This window comes from Podarcis erhardii, assembly GCF_964252035.2.
Source record: "Podarcis erhardii genome assembly, chromosome: 9".
Taxonomy (NCBI): domain Eukaryota; kingdom Metazoa; phylum Chordata; class Lepidosauria; order Squamata; family Lacertidae; genus Podarcis; species Podarcis erhardii.
This window is the reverse complement of record NC_138512.1, coordinates 80214129-80241798: the sequence shown is the minus strand read 5'-3', so window position 1 is coordinate 80241798 and position 27670 is coordinate 80214129. Positions and strand designations below refer to the sequence as shown.

Genomic DNA, 27670 nt, shown 5'->3' with positions numbered 1-27670 from the left:
CTGGGATTTTCCCGGCAACGACCTCTGGGGGTCCCTCCCCACTCCTGGCCGGCCAGCTGCGCGATGGCGGGGCTCCCTTCCTCCCTGGAAACTACATTTCCCACCTTTCCTTTCGCGCAGCGCGGGGCGGAGCGACGTCGGCGGGCGGGACTACATTTCCCGTCATGCCCCTCCCCCGCCGCGAGGCCGCTTTCCCTTGGGGCGGCGAAGGACTCCATAGCCCAGCATGCCTCGCGGGAGCTGCGGTGGGCCTCGTCCAATGGGAGGCGGCCCTGGCGGAGGGGGCGGGGCCAGGCGGCGCAGGAGACTCGCGGGCTGCCGGTGGCGCCGTGAGGGGATGGCGGAGAGCGCGGGCTTCCCGCCCTTCCAGCTGGGGAGGCCTCGCTTCGAGCAGGTGGGCGCCGCCGCCGCCGCGTCGCGAGGGGCCGACGGAGGGGAGCGGGGAGGGGGGAGGGGGGTGTCTCGGGGGGGGGGTCGCCGGTGAAGAAGCGCCTGCCTCAGCAAGCCCCGCCCCTCGGCGGCTCAACGCCGGCGCTGATTGGGCCTCGGCCACGCCACTCGCCCGCTTGAATTCCCGCCCTTTTTTGCTGGCTCCCCACGCCGAGCCCTGATTGGCGCTCGCCTGGCTCGGGGCGGGGCTGGAGGCGGGGCTTCTGCTGGGCTCTCGCCTGGGGAGAGCGGCGGCGGCCGGCGGAACTCCCCGCCACAAGGTGCGACGCCAGAGGGCGGACGCCGTTGCTGGAAGCGGGGGGTGGGGGCCCTCTGGCATTAAGCGGCTCTCGGCCTGCGACAGCCCAGTGTTTCTCTAGGAGTGCGGCACTGGGGCGGTGAAGGCAGCTTGCGAGCAGCCATTGGAAATGGGGGTCTCGAGCCCGGCCTGGGCAGATCCGGCCGGGGGCTCGCGGAGGGTGGGTGCTGTTCAGTTGCTGCCAGGGCACTTTCCCCTCTCTGAAACCCTCGCAGTTGAAACTTTGCTGCCAGTTTTCTGTTGCCTTAGCCAAGAAAGGAGATCTTCAGTCTCTGAAGAAGAGGGCATGCACACGGAAGCTTATACCTGAACAAACTTAGTTGGTCTATAAGGTGCTACCAGACATTTTTTTTTCTTTTCTTAATTTTTATTTCAAGAAAGGAGATTTTGCCTAAACATTAGGAATAACTTCCTGATGGGAAGACAGAGGAATGGACTCCCTGAAAAGGTGGTGCTCTCTCCTTCCTTGGAGGTCAGGCATGCTTGAGCTGAGATTCCTGCATTGCAGAGAGGGGGTTGGGCTGGATGACCCTCAGGGTCCCTTCCAACTCTTAAGATTCTATGATTCTAAGGTACTTGGGGAAGAAAAAGGCAGTGGCTACTGTAGCAGGTTGGATCCAGTGGCGTAGCGTGGGGGGTGCAGGGGGCCCCGGCCGCACCGGGCGCAACATCTGGGGGTTAGGGTTAGGGGGTGCAAATCCACAGGTTAGGGGGCGCAAATTACTTGCCTTGCCCCGGGTGCTGACAACCCACGCTACGCCACTGCTTGGATCTCCTGCCCACCCCTCTATCTTCTCTCAAAGGGTAGCTGAGAAACCTTGGCAGTCCCTTTAGTGGCATCGTTTATACACCCGTATAGGACAATGCTTTTATTTAGTCAAACAAAATGGCACGGAGGCATTTGATGTGCCCATGAAGCAGCCCCAAGTAGATGTTCAAACTGTAGCCCCCCCCCCGCCCCCAATGCTTTGCAAGGTTGCAGAAGGACGTGGGTTTGCATGCCGTTGATTTGGGAGAGTCGTACCCCAACTTCATCTGCAACCTTGCAAAAGATCCCAGCCTGCCCCTGTCAAATCGGTGCAGGGCAGCAAAGGGTTAAGGGGTGCCTTCAAGGCAGAGACTGCATTCTGCTGCTGGTGAATTTCTAATTTCTCTCTCATTATTTAGTATTTTCCAGGTGGGGGGGGGGCAGGGAGCTACCCTGGGATCCATGCCCATAACTGCTCCCAAGCACTACTTGGAACAAGTCCCCCTGTGGTTGTTCATAATAGACAGATCTTTGCTGAGTTCTCTTCCTTTTTAGGAGCTGCAGAATTGGGGTTCAGCATCTGAGCCTCCATGCTGCCTCCGCTCCTCCAGCCATTGCCTTATTCACAGCAAGGAGGGTTTTTTAGGAGACGTTTCCGGCAAACTGTGCCTAACGTTCGGTTAGTATATGCTCATAAATGCCGTGTTGCCCTGTAGGGTCAAAGTCCCAATGCAATAAGTGGATCCCTCAGAACATCATGGCATTTCCTCCTGACCTTGAAATGTCTGAAAGGACTTGGTGAATTTCCTTTAGACAACCCTCCTTTCGTCACACGGGACTATTTGCTTCTCGCTCTGGGCTTCTTTTGGTCCTTTGCCCAACTTTTCTGGAGGGCAGCTGAAAGCCTTCCTTGCACGTAGACCGGCCACCAGCCGTGGCTGTGAAGGATTTTCACTTCCATCTTTTGGATTTCTGAATAGGTGGAACCAGGACAGTGAGCAAATCGCATGGGAGGTGGTGGGTTGAATGAGACAAAACTTGCTCGGATGTGGCTCTTAGATATCATAGATTTAACTGGAGAAAGTTCATATTTGTGAGAAGTGCAAGGGATAATTGAATGCCGTTTATTGTTACCAACTTATTTAACAAGAAGATTTATAATGTGCCAAGGATAGATTTTTTTATTAAAAAAAGAATCACAAGAGCCTCGGGACATAGGCCATCATTATTCCCATTTTACAAATGGGGAACTGGACATGAGATGCAATTCTTGCCCAACGTCCAAGTCTGGGGGCAATGCAGATGCCTCTGTGTTCAGCTCTCTGGCCATTGGGCATCACCAGGCATAGGCAAACTCAGCCTTCCAGATGTTTTGGGACTACAATTCCCATGATCCCTACTAACAGGACCAGTGGTCAGGGATGATGGGACTTGTAGTCCTAAAAATATCTGGAGGGCTGAGATTGCCTATGCCTGGGCAACACCGACCCTCCTTCTGATAAATAAGGTGGGGAGAGGACGTTGTAGCATCGCTGAGGTTTTCATGTGCTGGCAAGCTCCTTTAGTGTTCCTACTGCTGTGGAAAGGCTGCGAGTTGCTTATTTCTTGGAAGAGAGGTTAGCTCAGTTAAGTCTTGGCTTCTTCCTGCCTCTTAGGGCTGTGAGCCCAAATCCAGTGTGCTGGTCCCAGTTCCATTAACCTCAGTGGTTCTGGTGCAGGGAAGAACAATAGCCCTCCCCGTGGGTGTATTGCATTCTGAGTGTGTGCATAGCGCATCATGTACATCATTGCAATAATCCTTAAAATAAAAGTTAGGTCAGTGTTGTTATCCCTGCATGAGGTGGAGCTGGGAGAATTATGGGCTTGCCTATGACCACCTAGTGCAGGGGGTGAGATACAGGCTCAACAGGGCTCATAGATAATAGAATTGTAGACTTGGAAGGGACCTTGGGGGTCATCTAGTCCAACCCCCCGAAGTGCAGGAATCCTGCCCACAGCTGTCCCTGAGTGGGCTCGAACCACCAGCCTTCTGATTAACAGCCAGGCACATGGACCCATTACGCCAGGGCGTGCTGCTGCTGAAGACCACTGGCCCGTTTCTGGCAGATTCGCCTAGGACTCGCTGGTTCCTTGGGTTTTTGCAAAGAGGCAGCCTTGGCCCGATCCTGCAAGGTGCTTCTCATATTAGAATCTCTGGGTGCTGGTTAGTTATGCCTTCAGTGTGAAAAGAGCCAAGTGTACATTCTTGATCTGGGACCTCAAAATGTGTTTGGGACCCATGAGGATTCTAGAACAAAGCAAAGGCAGAGCGTGAGGCTGGAGTCAGGCCAGCCTTCCATACTGCCAACTTTAGGAAGAAATATCATGGTAGTGAACAGCATGGAATCAGTAGTACAATTGCATCCCTAAAACAAGTCCTGGAAGGACTCACCCTCCCAGTAGAATTGTAGGAGACACACCCTGACCTGTGGCTGCCATTTCGTGGGAGCGGCTTCTTCTCTGGGCAACAAATGCACAAGTGGAAAGTGCTTTTTCTTACCCCTGTCAGCATCCACCTGAGTGCCTGCTGAGATCCCAAGCAGCCTGGCAGCACAGAGCTTCTGCTTCAATTCCGCTCTCACCGCCACCTCCAAAAACAAGGATATTTGGCCTCTTGGGGCGAGGAGACCTACTTTCTTGCCTGCGGAAGCTTGTACTTCAGGAGCGAAAGGAGGCAGCACCCAGGAGAAGCAGCCGTGCCGTGCAGCTGGTTGGGAAATCTACGCGGAGGCTAAATCTTTTGGAAGGCACAGTTGGGCCTCCCTGCTCCTGGGAGCTCCATTGTGCCCCAGAAACAACACACTGCAATATGAAATGTAAAGATACCTGATCAATGCCGCTTAGCTTTGGTTAGACTGCCCAGGAGCAGCAAAGTTTAAGAGGTTTTCCTGCCCCACCAGGCCCTTGCAGATATCCCTGAAAAGGTGACAGACAGACCTTTGGTGAGGGGGGAATGCGCAGAAAGCGATGGTGACTGGCTTGTGCATTGCATTGCTCTGCCTCCAGGCTTGAATACAGTGGTACCTCAGGTTAAGAACTTCATTCGTTCTGGAGGTCTGTTCTTAACCTGAAACTGTTCTTAACCAGAGGTACCACTTTAGCTAATGGGCCTCCCGCTGCCGCCGGAGCACGATTTCTGTTCTCATCCTGAAGCAAAGTTCTTAACCCGAGGTACTATTTCTGGGTTAGAGTAGTCCGTAACCTGAAGCGTCTGTAACCTGAAGCGTCTGTAACCCGAGGTACTACTGTACTTGCAAAAAGCCCGCTGGTTAGGGTCAGGAGGTCTGTTGTGGATGGAGAAGCACCTTGGGCAGATTTTGCAGCCAATGCTGAGCTTTGAAGACTCTTCTGGTTGAGATTCAAGAGTGCTTATGCTGCGCTGGAGAGACTTGGCAAATTAGTCATGGCCCGCAACGGAGAAGGACAAGGAGGGAAAGCAAACTCACTTGTCAGTTATTAAATAGCAGTCCTTACCAAGACCAGCTGGCACAGAAAGAGCTCATGGGCAGAAGGCCTTTGGGCAAAGCATGGCGGGTGGGGTGAGCCCTGCCTCTCCCCTTTCCCACTGAGACAGCCTGGTGGCATGGCTGTGACCAGGTAAGGCTCAAGGTGGAGCCAGCCTTGCTTATTTCTCTCATTCTCAAAGCAGGGAGGGACTCCTTTGTGACGCATTGGTCAGGAGACCCTCCGCCCGCAGGCTGTGTGGGAGTGGGCAGCCCAGTGCTGCTTTCCCACCCTCTGAACCTGTGGCTGAGTCTGGGGGTGAAATCCAGGGGCCTCCCCCTGCCCTAGGGCCATGCCCAGGCCTTTGGTGCCAGCTGGGGATGCCAGCTACTTTGGGTCATTTCCTGATCAGAAGGATCTCATGAAACGGCCGAGTGAAACGCACCCATGGGCAGCCTGCAAAGTGTGAGGAATGCCTTTTGGGCCAGGGGCTGGGATGGCAAGGGTGGGCTTGGGGGCGAAGGGCACAGGTGGCAGGCGCCGCCTCCATACTGAGTAGGGCAGGGAGCTGTACCAGCCATCAGAGTCGGCTTCATCCTGACAGGCATCAGGCACTGTTTTGTCTTCTGCTGCCTCTCTGCTTAAAACTAATTTATTTTATAAAAAGATTTTTTAAAATTAGTTTTGTTGTTTATAAGCGAGCCAAAGCTGTTCGTGTGAGGGGGAGAGAAGCCGGAGGTGTTCCACACCAATTATAATGGTGGTGGTTGTTTTTTTTCCAGCTGCTTGATTCAACAGAGTTTTCCCTCTCAACTCTCCATGCTTGGTCTGGGCGTGGGAGGGAACAAATGTCACTGCGGTTCTTTGTGTGAAGAGACGTGCAGGAACCCCGGAGTCAGAACGCTCCCAAGTGGCTCACGCAGAGGGGGACTGTGGCGCTTGTTTGGGGTTGGGTGGGTGAGGACTGTACCACTTTTGTGCTCTTCACAGTGCCTGGCAGCTAGTAGGAGCATCCTGCCTTAGAATCATGGAATTGGGGCGTTGGAAGGGACCCCAAGAGTCATCTAGTTCAGTCCTCTGTAATGCAGGAATCACAGGTAAATAACCCCTGACAAGTGGCCTTTCAGCCTCTGCTTAAAAACCTCCAAGGAAGGAGAGTCCACCACCTTCTGAGGGAGTCTGTTCCACTGTCCAATAGCTATTGTGCTCAGAAAGTTCATCCTAATGTTGTTGTTGTTTAGTTGTTTAGTTGTGTCCGCCTCTTCGTGACCCCCTGGACCAGAGCACACCAGGCACGCCTGTCTTCCACTGCCTCCCTCAGTTGGATCAGACTCATGTCTGTGGCTTCGAGAACACCATCCAACCATCTCGTCCTCCGTCGTCCCCTTCTCCTTGTGCCCTCCATCTTTCCCAACATCAGGGTCTTTTCCAGGGAGTCTTCTCTTCTCCTGAGGTGGCCCAAGTCTTGGAGCCTCAGCTTCAAGATCTGGCCTTCCAGTGAACATTCAGGGCTGATTTCCTTCAGAATGGAGAGGTTGGATCTTCTTGCAGTCCATGGGACTCTCAAGAGTCTTCTCCAGCATCTTCCTAATGCTGAGTCGGAATCTCCTTTCTTGTAACTTGAATCCGTTGGTTTGTGTAGTGGTCAGGTGGGATTACTATGAGGAATTATAAAATATGCATCAAGCCATTGTGTCCGCGATGAAAGCATTGCGTTGACTGGGTTTGATTCATTGACAATAATTTCTGATCAAATCCCACAAGCCTCTGCATCGCTGTCCTATTTCTCTGCCTGACAGACATGTATAAGCGTTCTAAATACACAGGCCAGTTGTTCATCAGGCACCCTCAGTACATGAAGTTAATAGGTTACTTTGATGTAGTTTGTTAAGTTTTAGATAGGTCTTAGGGCCAGGAAGAGAGTTCACAAAGAGATGGTAAATTCTACACATCCTTCCTTCCTTTACTACTTGTTTATGACCTCTGGGTTTGCTGAATGCATTCCTCCTCTAGTCCTGTTTTATTTAGCCTCAGATTGTGTATGCATGCTCAGAGTAGTCTTTGTAGTGAACAGGATTTCTTCTGATCTGACTTTGTCCCACGTGGGGGTTTTGAAATGCTCAGAGGAAATCTGATTGGTTCTTACGAACACTGTGTAAAAAGTTCTTTTGTGAATAAAATGACCTGGGCCGAGTAGTGGAAAGGAATTATTATTATACACACCCCTCCCAGAGTCTTGCTGGTCAAGCCTCATGTGTATTCTATTAATCAGAGTCCAATCCTTTCTTGCTTTGGGAACGCTACAGTTTGGGTCCCAACTTCCGGAGCAGGAGAAAACAAGCTTTCTCCCTCTTCCATGGGACAGCCCTTGAGTTATTTGAAGATGGCTCTCATCTCTCCTCTTAGTCTCCTCTTTTCCAGCCCAAACATACCCAGCTCCTTCAAGCGCTCCTCATCAGGCGTGACCATCTCGGTTGCCCTCCTCTGCACACCATCCCACTTGTCAACATCCTTCCTAAATTGTGGTGTCCAGAACTGGACACTGGACTCCAGGTGTGGTCTGACCAAGGCAGGATGTCGTTGTCCCTCCTGCCTGGGGACATGCCATATGCTGACAGCTTTCCCAGTGGTTTCATCATGGAAGGGAAGGCTATTGATGGCTATACGGCCCAGGACCCTGGTACCTACGGGACCACCTCTCCTGGTATGTCCCACGGAGGACCTTACAGTCTTCAGACAAAAACATCTTGGAGGTACCGGGCCACAGGGAGGTTAGACTGGCCTCGACCAGAGTCAGGGCTTTTTTGGCTGTGGCCCCGATCTGGTGGAACGCTCTGTCCCAAGAGACCAGGGCCCTGCGGGACTTGACATCTTTCCGCAGGGCCTGCAAGACAGAGCTGTTCCACCAGGCCTTTGGCCAAGGCACAGTCTGACCCCTCCTTCGGTAATCCTCACAGAACTCTAGCCCAATGGTTGCCATTAATTTGATTTTTAAATGAATTGATTTTAGAATGCTGTTTTAGTTTTATTGTTAGCTGCTCTGAGCCCGGCTTTGGCTGGGGAGGGCGGGATATAAATAAAATTTTATTTTATTTATTATTATTCTGACCACGATGGCTCTGGTCTGCCTCCACAGTCAGCCTCTGAATGTCCGTTGCTGGGGACCACAGGAGGGGAGGGGACTCGTGCACTCGGATCCTGCTTGCTGTTTTCCCACAGGCAACTAACTGTTCAACCACGATGAGAACGAGGTGCTGGACTGGATGGGCCTTTGGCCTGATCCTGAAGGCTCTTCTGTTCTTATCCTCAGCCTGGAGAGATGGGAAGCAGCTGCCCCTTTCCTGCATTTCCAGCAGTGAGAGAGGGGGTTAAGAATGCCTTGTGTTTCCGCCATGTCTGAGCTCTGTGCCTTTCTGTCTTTGCAGACTTCGTTTTACGGAAGGTTTAGACACTTCTTGGACATCATTGACCCCCGCACCCTCTTTGTCACTGAGGTAATGTGTGAGTGTGCGTGCGTGAGTTTGCTGGGTAGTTCTCTGGCCTCGTCTTCAAAACGATGGTGGTGATTCATTTCATTTCTGTACTACTTTATATTTTTAATTTTAAAAATCCCAAAGCAGTTTACAACCCACATTAAAACATGAAATAAACCAATCTAGCACAAAACGTTACTGAAGAAAGTCACGTATAAGGTATACAGTGGTACCTCTGGTTGCGAATGGGATCTGTTTTGGAGCCCCGTTCGCAACATGAGCAGAACGCAAGCCACGTCTACGTGTGCGCAGGTCGCAGCTCACCACTTCTGCACATGCGCGTGACGTCATTTTGAGCATCTGCGCATGCACGAGCGGCGAAACCCGGAAGTAACTCATTCCGTTACTTCCGGGTCACTGTGGGACATATCCTGAAAGAATGTAACCTGAACCGAACATAACAAGAGGTATGACTGTACATTCAAAGCAACGTATTTAACAAGAAACTAAAACCTTATCTTAAATATTTCAGAATAAAACTTTACAAAGGAAATCAACTATAGAAGGCACGTTTAATGTAGCAAAATTAATAAAAAATAAATCTTAAACATTTCAAGGGAAAACATTGCTGTAGGAATTCAAACACAAAATGCACATTTAAAACAGCATAATTAGCAAGAGAATCAAATATGATCTGCAGCACGGAACATGATGCTACCATTTTCCTAGGAAATCCTATGTTTTGGCTATGAGCTCCAATGCCTGGCCTTACAGAGCCAACATGGAGGGAACTCTGTGCAGGTGCCAGGAGGTATGTGGGGAGACACTCCAAGATGTGCAGAAGCACTAAACTAAACTAAACTAAAAACCTGGGAAACCCCAAAAGGGCACCAGTGAGAACTGGGCACGCTTATGCCAGCTGTTTGAGGGGAAACCAGGCTGGAAGGGGAATAGGCGGGGTGTGTGTGTGTGTGTGTGTGTGTGTGTGTGAATCCTGGAAGAGTCCCTGGTTGTCTGGAACCTTGCGCAGGAGCAACTCCACCAACTCTTGTTGTTCTTGTTGTTCTTATATTTTATTACCTGCCCTTCACTCTAAGGACCCAGGGCGGGTTATAATAATAACATTAATATTGTTGGTATCCAGCTGTCTCAGGAGACAATGGAGGAATCCACCTTTGGGGGTGAGGTCAACCCGTTGGCAGGTTGCAGCCCCTGCTGTGGCTGTAGAGGCTGCTATGGGACAGACATGTTTTGTTGCATCTGGGGCAGAGGAAGGCAACTGCTTGGGCTGCTGCAGTATCTTCTCTCTGGGCTCCTCCCAGCGGCCATTTCTCTTCTGGTCACTGCTGTGGATGCAGGATCTGACTGGCTTCAGGTGTTGTGGTCATCTAAGACACAATATTACACAATATAAAAAGCAATACGACATAAATATGCCAGAATAATGTGCGTCCTAAAAATATTTATAGTATATATTGAAGAGGGTGAAGAGATGCGTCTTCAGCATCCTTTGGTCCTTTGGAAGCTGTGCAATGAAGGTACCAGGGACACCTCTGTGGGGAGGGAGTCCCACAGTTCAGGGGCCACCACAGAGAAGGCCCTCTCCTCTCTCTCCACCCTCCCCAAGCTCTGAAGGCAGCACCAAAAGGTGCTGATCTTAGCACCTGAGAGGGTCTGTAGGGAAGGAGACGGTCTTCCAGGTATTTGGGGCCTGAGCCATTTAGGGCTTTGAACACCAACATGAGTACCTTGAATTGGTCTCGGGTATAAGCAGGCAGCCCATGCAACTGTTTTAAATCAGGGGTGACGTGAGATCTAAATGGAAGCCCCGCCAGTCATCTGTCTGCTGCATTTGGAACAAGGTGGAAGTTTTTGAATCGTCTTCAAGGGCAGCACCACGTAGAATGTGTTGCAGTATTCCAGTCAGGAAGTTACCAGATCATGTACGTTTCCGAGCACAATTCAAAGTGTTGGTGCTGACCTTTCAAGCCCTAAACGGCCTCGGTCCTGTATACCTGAAGGAGCGTCTCCACCCCTATCGTTCAGCCCGGACGCTGAGGTCCAGCGCCGAGGGCCTTCTGGCGATTCCCTCACTGCAAGAAGTGAGGATACAGGGAACCAGGCAGAGGGCCTTCTCGGTGGTGGCACCCGCCTTGTGGAACCCCCTCCCATCGGATGTCAAGGAAATAAGCAACTATCTTACTTTCAAAAGACAACTGAAGGCATCCCTGTTTAGGGAAGTTTTTAATGTTTGATGCTGTATTGTTTTTAATATTCAGTTGGAAGCCACCCAGAGTGGCTGGGGAAACCCAGCCAGATGGGTGGGGTATAAATAATAAAGTATTATTATTATTATTATTATTATTATTATTATTATTATGTGTACAGTGGGCGAGGAAGCATCTCTGTCCAAAAGTGGGCAAAGCACTTGGACCAGGAAAAAAGCCGCTCCGAACCCGCTGAGCCTCCAGGGACTGCTTTGCATCTTCTCCAGTGAAAGTTCTTACTAGGGGTGTGCACTTCGTGTTTGGACATAGCATAAATCATAGAGGCCTTCCAATAGGTGCCTTTTTTGCCAGGTGCCTTTAAAAGGAGAGGGGGCAGGGACTTAAAGGGACTTGCTTCCCTCCTTTTTGTGGGCAACAAAAGGAAATGCAAACTAGAAAGAAGGAAAGAAAGAAAGAAAGAAAGAAAGAAAGAAAGAAAGAAAGAAAGAAAAAGAAAGCAGCCTGTAACATTTCAGAAGGATGCAAGCAAGGGCAAATAAGTTATGGCGAATGAAAGAAGCAGCTTCAGGCTTGCGTTGTGAACGGTTGGCACGAAACGTTGCAGAAACCTGCAAAGTTGACTTGACAGGCATGGCTGTGTGGGTAGGCGACACCGAGGCAGAATGCCCTGAGTGGCCTGCGCTTTCCAGGGAAGAGCCACAAGAAGAACTAGCGGAACAGACAAGAGCAAGGCGGTACAGAAGAAGCCCAGCGTCCCCATCAAGGGAAGTCATCATGCTATTCTATTCTGCCTTGGTCAGACCACGCCTGGAGTCCCGTGTCCAGTTCTGGTGCTACAAGCAGGAATGTGTGCAGAGGAGGGCAGCCAAGAGAACCAAGGGTCCAAAAGGCAAGCACTTGAAGGGGCTGGGTACGCTTAGCCTGGGGAAGAGGAGACAGAGAGGAGAGAGGATGCCTAGAGGGCTGTCACATGGAAGAAGGAACACACTTGTTTTCTCCTGCTCTGGAAGGTGGGACTCAGAACCTACAAGAAAGGAGATTCTGACTCAACATCAGGGAGAACTTTCTGATGGCTGTTCAACAGTGAAACAGCCTCCCTTGGGTGGATATGGACTATTCTTAGAATCATAGAATCATAGAGTTGGAAGAGACCACAAGGGCCATCGAGTCCAACCCCTGCCAAGCAGGAAACACCATCAGAGCACTCCTGATATATGGTTGTCAAGCCTCTGCTTAAAGACCTCCAAAGAAGGAGACTCCACCACACTCCTTGGCAGCAAATCCCACTGTCGAACAGCTCTTACTGTCAGGAAGTTCTTCCTAATGTTTAGGTGGAATCTTCTTTCTTATAGTTTGGATCCATTGCTCCGTGTCTGCTTCTCTGGAGCAGCAGAAAACAACCTTTCTCCCTCCTCTATGTGACATCCTTTTATATATTTGAACATGGCTATCATATCACCCCTTAACCTCCTCTTCTCCAGGCTAAACATGCCCAGCTCCCTTAGCCGTTCCTCATAAGGCATCGTTTCCAGGCCTTTGACCATTTTGGTTGCCCTCCTCTGGACACGTTCCAGTTTGTTAGTGTCCTTCTTGAACTGTGGTGCCCAGAACTGGACACAGTACTCCAGGTGAGGTCTGACCAGAGCAGAATACAGTGGCACTATTACTTCCCTTGATCTAGATGCTATACTCCTATTGATGCAGCCCAGAATTGCATTGGCTTTTTTAGCTGCCACGTCACACTGTCTTCCTTGGAGCCTTTTAAGCAGAGGTTGGGTGGCCATCTGTCTTGAATGCTTTAGCTGAGATTCTGCAGGGGGCTGGGCTAGATGACCCATGGAGTCCCTTCCAACTTTCTATGATTCTGCAATACGTCACTGCAGCACCCCTTTCTCCAAGCTCAGTGACTGCAGAGCCCTGGCAAAACCATCCCCCCGATTAGAAGCTAGACCCGCCGCTCACAATAGCTGTCTCTCTTCCCACCCTGGTTTCTTCCTTCTGTGACAAGCTTTGGGAGAAACATTTCAGTTTTTGCGGGCACACTTCTTAACAGAGTTTTCTCAATGTTTGGCTCTCTGAGGAGTCCCATCCACATATCAACCAGCCTGTGAAGGTTAGACTGAGCGACACCAGCCAGGCCACCAACTGAGCTTCAGGGCTAAAGTGGGGCTTGAACCCTGGTCCTCACCCAATGCTCTTAACCACTACCCCGCTCTGGCTCCCGTGCAAGTCGCCCTCCTGCTCAGATTCAGTATTTTGCAGCTCTATCTGTCCCTCTTCTGCCTGAGGAAGCCTGGCTGCGTGAGCAGCTGCCGCTTTGAAGCAACCATCCCAGAGCCTTTTCTTGCGCAGACAATTTGGCTCCTGAACTGACCATTTACTTTATGAGCGTATTAGAGTCCAATTCTCTGCGCGCCAGGTTGAGAACATCCCCGGCAGGGATTTTATTTGTGCTTCTTCCACAATTGATTGGCTTAATTTGAGAGCAGGCAGCTAAGATGGATAGGATGGGTTCCTGCGAGCCTCTTTGGGCACCCGCCCGAGAGAACTGCAGCGGAGAAAACTGCTGTTTGGAGGGTGTAATGCCGGCGACGATGGCTTCGTTTATGAAACACAAGCTGCAGTGAAATCTGTAATCAATTTTCAGGGATGCTTGCGGAAGGCGAGACGTGCTGTAGCAGGGACGCCTTGGCTTGGCCTGAGAACTGCATGAGCCTTCAGGAAGGTGAACAGGAGCAGGGGAAAGGGGATCCTCTCCCAACCAAGGCAAATGCAGCTCCAAACCCCACACGGATCCGTTTGGGGTGAGCCCCTTGTGTGGCAACGTTTTATACATAGGGCTGCTTCTGAGGATGGTTTGGAAAATTTCACTGGTGCAGAATTGAGCAGCCAGGTTGCTCACTGGAGCAAGACGGCTTCAGCATCTTACAATCCGGCTGCCCCGGCTGCCAATTAGTTTCCAGGTCCAATTCAAAGTGCTGGTTTTGAACTATAAAGCCTTACATGGCTCAGGACTGCAGTAACCTAAGGACTGCCTCTCTCCGTATGAACCTACCTGGGTCCCACGATCGTCTTCTCAGGCCCATCTTCAAGAGACTCTTCTGTGAGAGGTCCAGAGGGTGGCAACACGAGAACCGGACCTTTTCTGCAGTGGCTCCCTGCTTGTGGACTGCTCTCCCCAGGAAATGCGGCAGTTGCCTTCACTGTACACCTTAAGCTGCCAGGCCAGCCTGAGAGCCACTGTTGGTCAGAAAAGACAGTAGTGGCGCTCGAATCCTGCTTGTGGGCTTTGCAGAAAAGGCCTCTGGTTGGTCCCTCAGAGGACAGAACGCTGTTGGCCTGACCCAAAAAGGCTCTTCTTAGGCAAAAAAAATGAGAGGCACAAATACAAGATGGGTGACACCTGGCTTGAGAGCAGTACATGTGAAAAGGATCTAGGAGTCTTGGTTGACCACAAACTTGACATGAGCCAACAGTGTGACGCGGCAGCTAAAAAAGCCAATGCAATTCTGGGCTGCATCAATAGGAGTATAGCATCTAGATCAAGGGAAGTAATAGTGCCACTGTATTCTGCTCTGGTCAGACCTCACCTGGAGTACTGTGTCCAGTTCTGGGCACCACAGTTCAAGAAGGACACTGACAAACTGGAACGTGTCCAGAGGAGGGCAACCAAAATGGTCAAAGGCCTGGAAATGATGCCTTATGAGGAACGGCTAAGGGAGCTGGGCATGTTTAGCCTGGAGAAGAGGAGGTTAAGGGGTGATACGATAGCCATGTTCAAATATATAAAAGGATGTCACATAGAGGAGGGAAAAAGGTTGTTTTCTGCTGCTCCAGAGAAGCGGACACGGAGCAATGGCTCCAAACTACAAGAAAGAAGATTCCACCTAAACATTAGGAAGAACTTCCTGACAGTAAGAGCTGTTTGACAGTGGAATTTGCTGCCAAGGAGTGTGGTGGAGTCTCCTTCTTTGGAGGTCTTTAAGCAGAGGCTTGACAACCATATGTCAGGAGTGCTCTGATGGTGTTTCCTGCTTGGCAGGGGGTTGGACTCGATGGCCCTTGTGGTCTCTCCCAACTCTATGATTCTATGATTCTATGATTCTTATGTTCTTACATGGTATGGCTAAGCTAGATGGGGCAACAATTTGACCCAACCAGAAGGCAGCCGCCTGGGTTTCTTTGCACTCTGGCCAGGCAGCGAGAGGCCTTTGCCCACCCTCCTTTCAGCAGAAGAGTGCTGCGCTGGGGTTTGGGTTTGCCTTAGAGACAGCTCCCTTGCAGAGTTGCTTCCTCCCTTTGGGAGAGAGTGGGCCACTCTGCCTCCTAAGAAGGATCTGCTTCTGTGACTGGAGAATGCTGTGCTTTTCTGCAGTCTTGCCGTGTGCTTTTGGGAGGCTTGTGTGTCCCATTCGGTTCAGGGGGGTGGGAGGGTCAGGGGCACGTGCAGCTGGGAGGCAGGACATTGACCACCCACCTCCCTCCCAAGGTGGGCCTGCGTGCTGCTCTGCTCTGCACCCAAGCCGAGACAAAGGGGCCCTTCCTTTCTTTCTGCTGCTTTGACATTTCCCCCATCCTGGTGTTAACGTCGTGACTTAAGAGCCGGCGTCGTTAGGGAGCCTGCTTTAGCACTTAACTAGCACTTTACATCTCCAAGGTGCTGCTCAAACATTAATTAATCCTCACTGTGAGGTAGGCACTAAGTATTACATTATGTTATAATTGCACTTTGCAGTGAGTAAACTGACAAAAATTAAGGAGAAGTGCCTCGCCCAAGAAAGGAGGCGGCAGCGACTGCAGAGCTGGAAGGAGAGGATTCCCCCTTGCTGCTCAGCCGCTTTCTCCCTCCTGGTACTCTGCGGCTGCCGGTGTGCAGGCGTTCCCCTTCTGGAGGTCTCGTAAAGGAAATAATGGCCCGGAGAAGAAAGCCAGGAACCAGGGAGAAATGGCTGGCGGTCTCCATTGCACATTACATGTGGAAAGCAGATTGCAGTTCTCCTTCTTCTTCCATGTTGGGTGGGGAATGGAGTCTCTGCAGGGGTTCTTGGACTCCAAATCCCAACAGGCCAGCAGCCAGCATGGCCAATGCTAAGCAAGGATGGGAAATGTAGTCTAGCAATGTATGGGGCCCACCCCACCGGTTCCCTATCCCTGATGTCGTGTAGGCTGGAAAAACCACAAAGAGCCTTGTGGCACCCAGGAGACACGTTGGCAATGGCATAAGGGTTTCCAGACTGGAACCCATCTCTGTCTCACGCCACGCCAGGCTTTTGATGAAGCAGATTCTTGCAGCAGCAACAGCGTTGGCCGTTGTCAGTTTTCTGGTCTGGCCACGAGACTCCTGTTTGGGGCCAAGCACATTTCTTGCAGCACAAGACCTCCAGGGACCAGAGCCCCCTTTGTGGGGTGGCTCATTTGTTCTGTGTACCCACATCGGTGCAGAGAGAGAAATCATGGAAGGTCAGGTGAAAACGCAGAGCAAAAAACGACGAGCACAGGCTGGACTACATCGAAGCTTGACAGCATCCAAAGTGAGCCTGGAGTCACGATTCAGCTCAGGTGACCAGAGATACTTGAGGGCTGACTGAATGGCTCCTTTGCAAGGTCATAAGTGGGATGTGAAGAGGTTTGAAGGGCTGCTGAAGAAAGATAAAGAAGCACCAGCGAAAGATTTGTTTGCTTAGAAACAAATGTGCTTATTTATTTTGTAGTTTACCTGACACAGGGCAGTTCCCCGTGGAACGTGCAATCAAGTTTGGAAATCGACCAAATCGTTAAAAACAACAAACGTCCAACAATTACCATATTTTTTGCTCCATAGGGCACACCGGACCATAGGGCTCACCCAGTTTTTAGGGGGGGAAATCAAGAAAAATAATCTTATTTCCCCCCCAGCCCCAAAGAGCAGTGTACAGGATGCGCGCAACCTCTCCCTGCCTGAGGGGTTGCGCACGGCTATGTCACAAGCCAAGGATCCATCCCGCTGGCTGCTTTGGCTTCCTCTTTAGCCCCACGCAACCTCTCCCTCCTGGGTCAAGCTGTGCTAGGCTAAAGAAACCATAGCTCCATGCAGCTTGTCCCTGCCGGAGGGGCTGCATGCGGCTATCCCTGAAGCCTGGAGAGCGAGGGGGGTCGGTGCACACTGACGCCTCTCGCTCTCCAGGCTTCAGCAAAAGCAACACGAAGCCTTTGGAGCACGGAGGGAGTGCTCCCTCTGCGCTTCGGAGGCTTAGCGTTGCTATTGCTGAAGCCTGCATTTGCTCCATAGGATGCACACACATTTCCCCTCAATTTTTGGAGGGGAAAAAGTGTGTCCTATAGAGGGAAAAATACGGTAAACCAATTCCATACCTGAAAAAGTCAGCACCAGCTTCCATCGGGGGAAAGTGCGCTGTTCATGTTGCAGCCTTTTCTGCACATTGGCTTGGCAGGACTTTTGAGCAAATGTGCATCAGAATGGGATGCAAATCTCACTGAAAGTTGTTCTCTTTCGTTGTCCGTGGTAGGTTTTTTCTTAAGTAGATGGAAGGGTTTGGGAAGCATTCATGTACCAGAGCAAGAAGCAGGCCTCTGCACCCAGGCACATTTGCTGGAGCTGCATGCAGATTGGACCCAGATCTGAAGGCATGCATCATCTATCCACAAGCATTTCTTTGAGCAAGGTATTTATCTGGATGAATTGGGCTGTGCGTGCAATTTCAAACAATCAGAGAATCGTAGACTTGGGAAGAACCCCAAGGCCTATTTAGTAAAACTGCCTGCAATGCAGGAATCTCAACTAAAGCATCCATCTCAGAGCCATCAAGTGATCGGTGCAATGGTAGTTGGATTGAGATGCCCTTTCATACACCAAACATTTAATTCCAAAGATCTCCCAAGGAGCAGCTCTGTGTGGGAGCTGTTTGGGGTTGTGCCCTCAGAGGGGATTCTAGACTAGAGGACCAGATTCCTGGCTTGGTCTGGCTGCCCCTGCGACCTTCTCCCGGGGGCTAAGTCCTCCTTCCCCTCCCTCTCAGCTATGGAATCCCTGACAGATGCATAAATGAACCTGCAACTGCCCTCTTTCTCCCTTGTCGCCCTGGCAGTGCAAAACTTCCAACTTTCCGAACTGATCAAGTTCCCTGGCGCAGGCGGAAGCCGTGCCCACGTCCTGGCAGGTGTGAGACTGCAGGGCTTAAAATTAGGCCTTTAATTGCTTGTAATGAAACTCTGTTGGGGTAGCTGAGGAGATCAGCGGATATTTTTTGCGAAGCTAATTTGGTCCATGTGACATTTCCTTGGACAGATTGCTGCTAACGCACAGCAGGGACTGTGGCGGCTGAGCCAGCCGAGAACAGAAGGGAACAGGATGTGTCTTCGCTTGGTCTTCTCAGACAATCCCTCTGGACCACTGGCCTGAGTACGGCAGAAGTCTGATGCCGTTTGCACAGGGGAGCCTCTTTCCCGCTGCGTGTGGGCCTCGTAGGATCATGGCCTCAAGTGGCTTCCCTTTGCCTCCCCTGGATGCTGGGTTCTGGCTCTCTCTCTCTCTCAGGGCCCCTGGAGGTGCTTATTTCGCAGGGGCCCTCCAGTGGCACACTTTTATTTATTTATTTATTTATTTATAGACTTTATATACCGTACTGCCCTATACCCGCAGGTCTCAGGGTGGTTCACAGGTCCCACACTACACAGTTACTCGTAGTTCCTAAATTCATTAAGGGAAAGGCTACCGTATTTTTCACTCTATAGGACGCACTTTTCCCCCTCCAAAAATGAAGGGGAAATGTGTGTGCGTCCTATGGAGCGAATGCAGGCTTTCGCTGAAGCCTGGAGACCGAGAGGGGTTGGTACGCACCGACCCCTCTCGCTCTCCAGGCTTCAGGCAGCTATCCGCAAGCCTTCGGAGCGCGGCGGGAGTTCCCACTGGGCTCTGAAGGCTTGCGGATAGCAGGCTGCAGCCTGAAGCCCGGGGAGCGCAGCGCCAATTCCCGCTGCACTTGCCGGGCTTCAGCAGCCATCCGCAAGCCTTCTGAGCGCGGTGGGAGTTCCCGCTGTGCTCGGAAGGCTTGCGGATAGCTACCTGTTCTGGGGGCCGGGGGAAGCTCGGGCTTCCCCGCCCCCAGCCCCGGGAGTGGTGGTTGCGAGGTTGCGCGCAATCTTGCTGCCGCTCCTGGACCTGGGCTGGGGTCGGGGGAAGCTCGGGCCCTGCAAGCTCCGGGAGCAGCGACGAGGTTGCGCGCAATTTTGCCGCCGCTCCTGGACCTGGGGGGGGGGAATAATCCCCCCTTTATTTCCTCCCCTAAAAACTAGGTGCGTCCTATGGTCCGGTGCACCCTATGGAGCGAAAAATACGGTACTTCAGTGCAATCCTATGAATTTCTACTAAGTCCCGCTTAGTTCAGTGAGTCTCTCCCCAGGTGTAGGATTGCAGCCTAAGCCAGCTGCTTAAAGTCTCTTAACGTACAAAAGTTGGGTATCTAGTAAACAAAACACAATGCTATTACAGTACAAGTTAGCTGAGCAAAGAGCTGTCAGTCACTAAAATAAAACAGAATAAGACAATCAATTAATACTAAGTATCAAGAAATACTGACCTTCGGGAATCTAGCTAAAGCTGAATTTATCCTGGAACCTAGGTAGAAAGGACAAGAGCCCAGACCATTTTAAGGTAGAGGATTTCAACTGATAACATTTGGTGCCCTGTGTTTTTAAAACACATACAAAATAAGACTTGTTAAAATACCCGTTCTGCATTTGTAAGAAGCTAGTAGCTTTGGGAGGAGCCACCTGCGCTTTGGAACTCCCTGCCAATTGATATGCTGTACTCTTTACGGCACCTGCTAAAAACATTCTTGTTTAGACAAGGCTTTCCGGATGCTTAGTAATCTGGTGTGAATTTTAACCTGTTTTAGTATTTTAACTTTTTGAATGGTGGTGCTGGAGGAGACTCTTGAGAGTCCCATGGACTGCAAGAAGATCAAACGCATCCATTCTTAAGGAAATCAGCCCTGAGTGCTCCCTGGAAGGACAGATCCTGAAGCTGAGGCTCCAAGACTTTGGCCACCTCATGAGAAGAGAAGACTCCCTGGAAAAGACCCTGATGTTGGGAAAGATGGAGGGCACAAGGAGAACGGGACGACAGAGGATTAGATGGTGGGACAGTGTTCTCGAAGGTACCAACATGAGTTTGTCCAAACTGCGGGAGGCAGTGGAAGACAGGAGTGCCTGGCGTGCTCTGGTCCAGGGGGTCACGAAGAGTCAGACACAACTAAACGACTAAACAACAACAAGTATTTTAAATTTTTTATGTTTGCTGTAATTTATTATTGATTTTGTTGTTTTATTTTGTTGTAAACTGCTTTGAGGGTTGGGTTTTTTGGTTTTCTTACAATCTAGCGGTATATAAATTTTATGCAATAAATAAGTACCGGTAAATAAATAATGTGGTGAAGACACACACAGTTCCACAACGGAGCCTGGTTATGGGGATGCTAGCAGCTTCTCCTTTCCGTTGGTGCTTGTCAGTGGAGAAAGAGTCGTCCGCAGCAGAGGCCTGGGAGGCTCCCGGAGGGGCTTGGCAGCTTTGATACAGCCCCCAGGCCACCTGCAGGGAGAGAAGAGGGTGAAGAAAGCCCAGCACCTCTTTTCCATTGAAGGGGGGAGTCCTGCTGCTGGCGAACATCGCGTCCTCGCGGCTGCTGGCACTGCCAGAACCTGGACCCTGTCCCAAAAGCAGCCCCCGGAAGTGGGAGCCCCTGCTGCTTCTTTTCAGCTCCGTCCTCTGCTGAACCCTCTCTGGTCTGGACTGGTCCTTTTTGTATATTCGGGTTTTATTTTTGACTCCCTGGTGCCAAAGAAGGGATAAGGTAACGTACAAACGTCTGAAGCAGAGATTGGCCATGGTTTGCATGTGCCATTTGTCCTATTCAGAACAATTGGCTTTGGCCAGGGTTGTTGTTAACAGCGACGACAAAGGATTCCTCAGTTAAGGTGGGTGGAGAAGGGGGGCAGAGGACAGGGCCATTCATTTATTTGCACCCCCCCCCCATGATTCCATTCAGAGGAGCACAGTGTGCCATGTAGATCCCTTGCAAAGAAGAACAACTCCTGCTAGGTAATCCCAGCATCGAAAACATACCAGCAGCAAGTGCAAAGAGCTCCCCGAATGCTAAGTAGACCATTCTTGTTTGCTTTGCTTTTTGTGTGGAACTGGGTCACTTCCCTCGGCTCCTTAGTTACCGTCCACTCACTTGCCTCTCTCTCCACACGGGCACAAACAGCACCAGAAGGATTGTCAGTCCTTCAAAATCTAGGTGTGTGTCGGGGGCAGGCTTCTGGCTTTCCTCCTACAGGTCTTGGGTCAACTGGTCTCTTTCACTCCCTTTTATTTCATTGCAATCTTTTCAATGCCTTTTTTTTAAAGGTATTTTGTCTCAGGAGCTGCATCTGGTTTAAATGGGAGGAAAATATTCTCACTTTTGTGGCAGGGAAGGAAAGGGCCAGCAAGGTTCTCAGCTCCACCCCAAGCCTCCCTCCTTGCGAAAATTAAAATCCAGACTTGCTACTGACGTTTCTCCTGGAAGGAAGCAACCACGCTGCAGTTTATCTTGGTTAAACAGGCCGTGGGGCAGGGAGGAGCCTCCCTTTCTGCAGAGGGCGTGGAGGACGCTCGTGGTGGGCCCTGGCAGCCTCATTGCCTGCCCCTCCTCTCTGCATGTGCATGGGTGCAAACTGGAGGTTTCTCTGGCGACTGCTGTCCAGCGGCCTTGGAGGTGATGCTCTCCCCATGCTCAGCACTCAGCACTCAGCACTCAGCTCCAAGCCCTGAACCTGCTCCAACTCCCAACTGGGAGCCCTTGCAGTCTCCAACTCAGTGCCCAGATCACTGCTGCATCCAGGTGGTCCCAACAGTGCCCCCTCTGCCCTTCTGACTGTTGTGGCTGCCTTTCAGGAACTTGTCTGCAGAGGCAGAGCCTGCTATTTGGAGTGCAGAAGAAGCATTGCTTAATTCCCTCCTGCATTCCTTCTAGGAAGCTGATCTCCCCGGCCGGCACGGAACTGGAATATTGCTGTATGTCTGGTACAATGTGCTTGGCATGTCGCTTCTGCGGATTAGTCTTCGATTAGTCTTCCTTCAAAGAAAGGCTCAACAGCTTGCGGTGCTAATCTCTGAAGGATTTGCCCCCAAGGATGTGGTGGCCTCGGAAGGCAGGAGGACTCTCGGAGGGGTCTGTCTTTGCCGCAAACAGGGTGGAACGGGTTCCTGATGCCCACGTGCCCTTCTTGCTCTAGCCCCTCACCCCAGACTTGCTTTGGTGTGGGAACCCCGTTCTGGAGGCTAGCGAGCATTGCATTGCAGGGGGTTGGAGTAGATGACCCTAGGAGTCCCTTCCAACTCTATGATTCTGTGCTTCTTGTGGGCAGAGTGACATCGCACAGGACCAAAGGTCCGCTTAGGGGGCGCCAGAGGGAGGCGGAAACGGCAACCAGCGTGTGGCTTCTGGCTCTCGCCAGAAGAACTATACAACTTGTAGAAGACATCTGAAGGCAGCCCTGTATCGGGAAGTTTTTAATGTGTAATGCTTTATTTATTGGGTGGCTAACACCCCAGAGGACAGGATCACACTTCAAAATGACCTTGACAGATTAGAGAACTGGGCCAAAACAAACAAGATGAATTTTAACAGGGAGAAATGTAAAGTATTGCACTTGGGCAATAAAAATGAGAGGCACAAATACAAGATGGGTGACACCTGGCTTGAGAGCAGTACATGTGAAAAGGATCTAGGAGTCTTGGTTGACCACAAACTTGACATGAGCCAACAGTGTGACGCAGCAGCTAAAAAAGCCAATGCAATTCTGGGCTGCATCAATAGGAGTATAGCATCTAGATCCAGGGAAGTAATAGTGCCACTTTATTCTGCTCTGGTCAGACCTCACCTGGAGTACTGTGTCCAGTTCTGGGCACCACAGTTCAAGAAGGACACTAACAAACTGGAACGTGTCCAGAGGAGGGCAACCAAAATGGTCAAAGGCCTGGAAACGATGCCTTATGAAGAACGGCTAAGGGAGCTGGGCATGTTTAGCCTGGAGAAGAGGAGGTTAAGGGGTGATATGATAGCCATGTTCAAATATATAAAAGGATGTCACACAGAGGAGGGAGAAAGGTTGTTTTCTGCTGCTCCAGAGAAGCGGACACGGAGCAATGGATCCAAACTACAAGAAAGAAGATTCCACCTAAACATTAGGAAGAACTTCCTGACAGTAAGAGCTGTTTGACAGTGGAATTTGCTGCCCAGGAGTGTGGTGGAGTCTCCTTCTTTGGAGGTCTTTAAGCAGAGGCTTGACAACCATATGTCAGGAGTGCTCTGATGGTGTTTCCTGCTTGGCAGGGGGTTGGACTCGATGGCCCTTGTGGTCTCTTCCAACTCTAGGATTCTAGGATTCTAGGATTCCTGTCTTCCACTGCCTCCCGCAGTTTGGTCAAACTCATGCTGGTAGCTTCGAGAACACTGTCCCACCATGTCGTCCTCTGTCGTCTCCTTCTCCTTGTGCCCTCCATCTTCCCCAACATCAGGGTCTTTTCCAGGGAGTCTTCTCTTCTCAGGAGGTGGCCAAAGTCTTGGAGCCTCAGCTTCACGATCTGTCCTTCCAGTGAGCACTGGAAAACGTCAAGTCTTCACCAAGGCGAACTATCCAGACTGGTCCTACATGGGCCAGAAAAAAGCCAGGGAAGTCCCTAAATAGGAGATCTGTCACAGAAGGAGAAAGGAAAAAGGAAAGAGGGGAAGGGGATCAAGTTGATTCCAAGCCAAAGGCCAGGTGGAACAACTCTGTCTTACAGGCCCTGCGGAAATAAATCAGATCCTGGAGGGCCCTGGTCTCTTGTGACAGAGTGTTCCACCAGGCCGGGGCCAGTGTTGAAAAGGCCCTGGCTCTGGCTGAGGCTAATCTGGCTTCCTTAGGGCCCGGGACCTCTAGGGTGTTGCTATTTATGGACCTTAAGGTCCTCCGCTGGGCATATTGGGAGAGGCGGTCCCGTTGGTACGAGGGTCCTAGGCTGTGATATTTTAGATATTCTGTCAGCCACCCAGAGTGGCTGGGGAAACCCAGCTAGATGGGCAGAGTATAAACATAAATAAATGTTGTTGTTGTTGTTGTTGTTGCTGTTGCCAGCTTCACTGGAATGCTCTGGCTCTTGGCATGAAAACTCTGCCTTGCTCAAAGGTCCAGCAAGGCTTGGATTCTGGGCTAACGCTTAATGGCGCCCGTACGCAGTGAGCAAGATGCCATAAGGACACTGGCCCTTTTCATGGGATGGAATGACCTGTGGTCTCCTGGCTGCCACCTCTTTGCTCTTCCAAGGCACGCTTTGGGTGTCCAGGTGAGCCGGTCAGCGTAGGTCTAGCTTTCGTACGACTCCCATCACCCTGGATCATGGCTAGCTCTTCCTATGTTCTTTCATTTGAAAGTCCACCAAAGGTTGGGCCAAAGTGCAGTGGCAGACCACAGGCACGGGGTACCGAGGGACCATTGCTCTGACTTGGTGTAAACTAACGTCCTGTGTTCAGAATCTCAATTTTTCTATAGCTAGCTTTCAGGAGGACGTGATAGCACTAGATGCATTGCAGTTTATCGTTTTGGTCTGATGAAAAGCCAGCAGCGAATGTCTTAGGCTAGTGAGTGCGTTGGCTGGATGGGGAGTTGGGGGGGGGTCTCCTCTCATTAGCTCTCTAAAAAGCCCCCTCTCTGCTGCACCTCCAGCTCTCAGGTTGGCGCCCTTTTCTGCAGTTTCCCAAGCAAACAGCAAAGCTGCCTTTGATGTTGCAATGAAAAAGGAAGAAAGAGATCTCTGTGCAATTATTGGGAGCCTGAGGAAGGAGCAAGCTGGGTGGCAGAACGCGAAGAGAAGGTCTCCTCCTTCTGTGGGGCTCCAGTAGCTGCAGAAGCCAAAACCTTTGGAGCCAATTGGATTCTTTTTCCAAAAAGGCCTTTTCTTCAAAACTTGCAATAAACTTTGATAAAGCAACAGCAGTGTTCAAACTTGAACTTTTGTGTTGCATCGTTTTTTTACATTTAGCATAATTCTTCAGTGGGAATTGTTCAGTTATAAATCTATTGCTGCGAGCTGCCCCAAGTGCTGACTGAGGCAAGGATTGCATTCTTACGCTGTTTGATTCAAGAAGAACCGCTTTGAATCTCTGGCTGGATGAAGGAGAGGAGGGGACAGGAGGACTTCTCAGGAGATCACGTTGCCCACCTGCTACCCTTGAGGCCGTCAGGGCAGACGGACCTCTTGATAATTCTATATGACCGTACGGCATTTCCCCCATGGAAACCAGGCAGGCACCTGACAGGCCTGATGTTGCTTCACTTGCCGAAAATGGATTGGTTTTGCCAAGCATTTTTAGCTCATTAATTTGATTCAGTGTTGGTCATTTCTTCCGTATGTTATGATTCTAGAATTTTAAGACTTTAAAGTTTTATGATGTTTTAATGATTTTACTGCATATCACCTTGATTTTTTTTAATGAGTTGGTTCATTAAGATTCTTCTAAACTAACAGACAGACAAATGAAAATACTTGGGTAGTTTTGCACAACTTGCGTAATTTCTTCCAGTAACAGAACTTGCTGTAAAACATATATCAAATTTAGGACCTGAGTGGACTTCCTTGAGGGAGATTTTTCAGGAACTGTGTAACTGAGGTCTTCCTTGGGCCCGGGGGTGATTTCAGTATCTTAAACTGCCCCCCCCCACTCCCACGCCTTCCCCCAAAGGGCTTCCTGTGCTGCCTGTCCAGCTCTTTTGCACCCGCAGGATGAGCTGGTATTTCCAGGGTCCCCTTTCCTAGTCCACCTGGTTGCAGAGAGCATCCTGCCTGTGAGACGGCCAAAGCCACAACTAGACCTTGAGGACAGAAAATTCTCAGTTTTAAAATTCAGCTAAGTGACTGTGCTGTCTTGGCTAGCTGGTGCCCCTAGGTAGTTTCTTGACACCTGGTGTGAACTGTAGTCCCCCCCCCTTTGTGGAATAGTTGCTGCTAACTCTCACCTCTGCTTGTTGTTTGTGTGCAGAGTCGTCTTAAAGAAGCTGTGCAGTTGCTGGAGGATTATAAACATGGGACTCTGCCCCCAGGAGTCACCAACAAAGAGGTAATCGAAGTGCATGAATCTTTGTACAAGCTTTGCGCAAGCATAAGAACCTCCTGATCTGCTGCTATAAGTTCCATGGCCAAAATGGGCTCTGTGGTCTACAGGCGCGTCTGCATCTTTGAGGGTCAGGTGCACATCGGATGGGCTCCCTCCTGCATCTGAAGCCCATAATTTAGATCAAGACAAAGATGCATCTAGCCTAGAGCCAAATATTCTCCTCTGTGCATTCTGATATTGAATATTTTCTGTATCCTACTTCACACATCACTCTAAGCCCTGTGGTATGTTTAACCCAGCCTAAAAGGCCAACCAAGGTTGGTTTTCTGACAAAAACCACATTGTGAAGCCATGGTTTGTTGATTTCTGGACCATGGCTTGTTTTCACTATTGCTTAGCATTGTATCTGAAGCAAACAACCTTGCTTAACCATGGTTTGTTTGGCTACCCCAGATGCTCACCAAGCCAAAAAGATGCAAGGCAAAACATAGAAGCTTTGGAGGAACTGAGCTGTGGGGCTTATGGAATCGTCCATGAGACAACATGTGGCTTGTGGAAGAAACCCTGCTTGGCAGGGGGTTGGACTCGATGGCCCTGGTGGTCTCTTCCAACTCTAGGATTCTATGATTCTATGATTCTATGAAAACGGCAGTATCTGTGTATGCATCCAGCCTCTGAATATTTGCCAGATATTAATTGGTTGTTTTAATATGTGATGTTCATTGATGCTGGACTTTAGTGTTTGAAATTTCACACTTTATTTGACAGCTGACATGCAGTGGTATTTAATGTTTTGACAGTGTTTGTCAGGTTATGAAGTTTCATTTTTGACAGCTGCCAGAATCCAAACAATCAAAAGATGCCAAGAAGTCTATAAAGCATTCGAGTTCTGAGGTAAAGAAAACCAGATTCAAAATTTGATTCGAGCATTGGACATTGCTGGGGATCCCAAGTTTCTGCCAGATTTTGTCTCGGCGCCCTCACTTGCAACCCACTGCCCTTAGGAGCTTGACAGTCCCCAACACCTGGGAAATAGCAGTGCGCTGCCTCTGAATTTGTAGGCTCCATTTTTAGCTCTCATGACGGCCGGCCTTCGTAAGCCTTTCCTCCATTGCTCTGCTTAATCCTCTTGAAACTGGTGCTCACCCTAATCTCTTGTGTCAGAGAAGCATGAAGACATAGTTGTCTCCAGGGGTGTGAGCAAACTTGCTGCAAGCACAGCTTCGCAGTCAGAGGGGTCTATATCTTTCACTGTGTGCTGCCTGCCCCCTGTGCCCATCTCTATGGTGCCAGGGGTGCATGGTTTGGATTTCCATCCACGGGAAGTCTGCACATGACAAGTTGTTGCAGAGAGCATCTGGGAGAGGAGACACGTCCTTTGCCATGGCTGAGCTGGGATTTGAACTTGGGTTTCTTGTGTCCACAACCAACGCTTTGTCCAGTGACCCCCCATTGGCTGTGACCACAGATGTATTGGAGCAAAGTTGTTTTCCTCTACAGGAGAGGCTCAAGCCCAAAGATTGACCTCCCCACTCCCCAATTCATGGCTCAGCCAGTTCAGGGTTCTTCACTACTGTGGCCAGGAAGGCCTCGTTCAGACAACTTTTGGACAACTGGGATAGAGAACGTTTGCACAAGAATCCTCTGCACCCTCCTGGGTGGGCATCACCGCTGAATCGGCTGTGTAGAGGCAGCAGGTTTGCCCTTGTTCCGCCTAACCTACCTGAATGTTGGGAAGAGGCCTCTTTGTCCCAGAAAGAAGGGCTACAGGAGCAAGGAAGAATTGGGGTGGGTGGGAAACGGAGACTTTGCCCGTGGGATGCGAGTGGCAGTTATGCGATGCCAGCTCTGCGCTT

General features: G+C 50.5%; 1 protein-coding gene across 3 annotated transcripts in view; it reads left to right on the top strand.

The window, feature by feature from the left end:
* The first annotated feature begins 289 nt into the window (after positions 1 to 289).
* Positions 290 to 27670, top strand: part of SFXN5 (sideroflexin 5) — a 94614-nt gene continuing 67233 nt past the window's right edge. For all 3 annotated transcript variants that reach the window (XM_081877165.1, XM_081877164.1, XM_081877163.1), the window contains exons 1-3: positions 290 to 394; positions 8405 to 8473; positions 25740 to 25817. In XM_081877165.1, coding sequence (XP_081733291.1) covers positions 338 to 394; positions 8405 to 8473; positions 25740 to 25817 — 204 coding nt within the window. In that variant the 5' untranslated portion in view covers positions 290 to 337. The remainder of the gene's footprint in view (positions 395 to 8404; positions 8474 to 25739; positions 25818 to 27670) is intronic.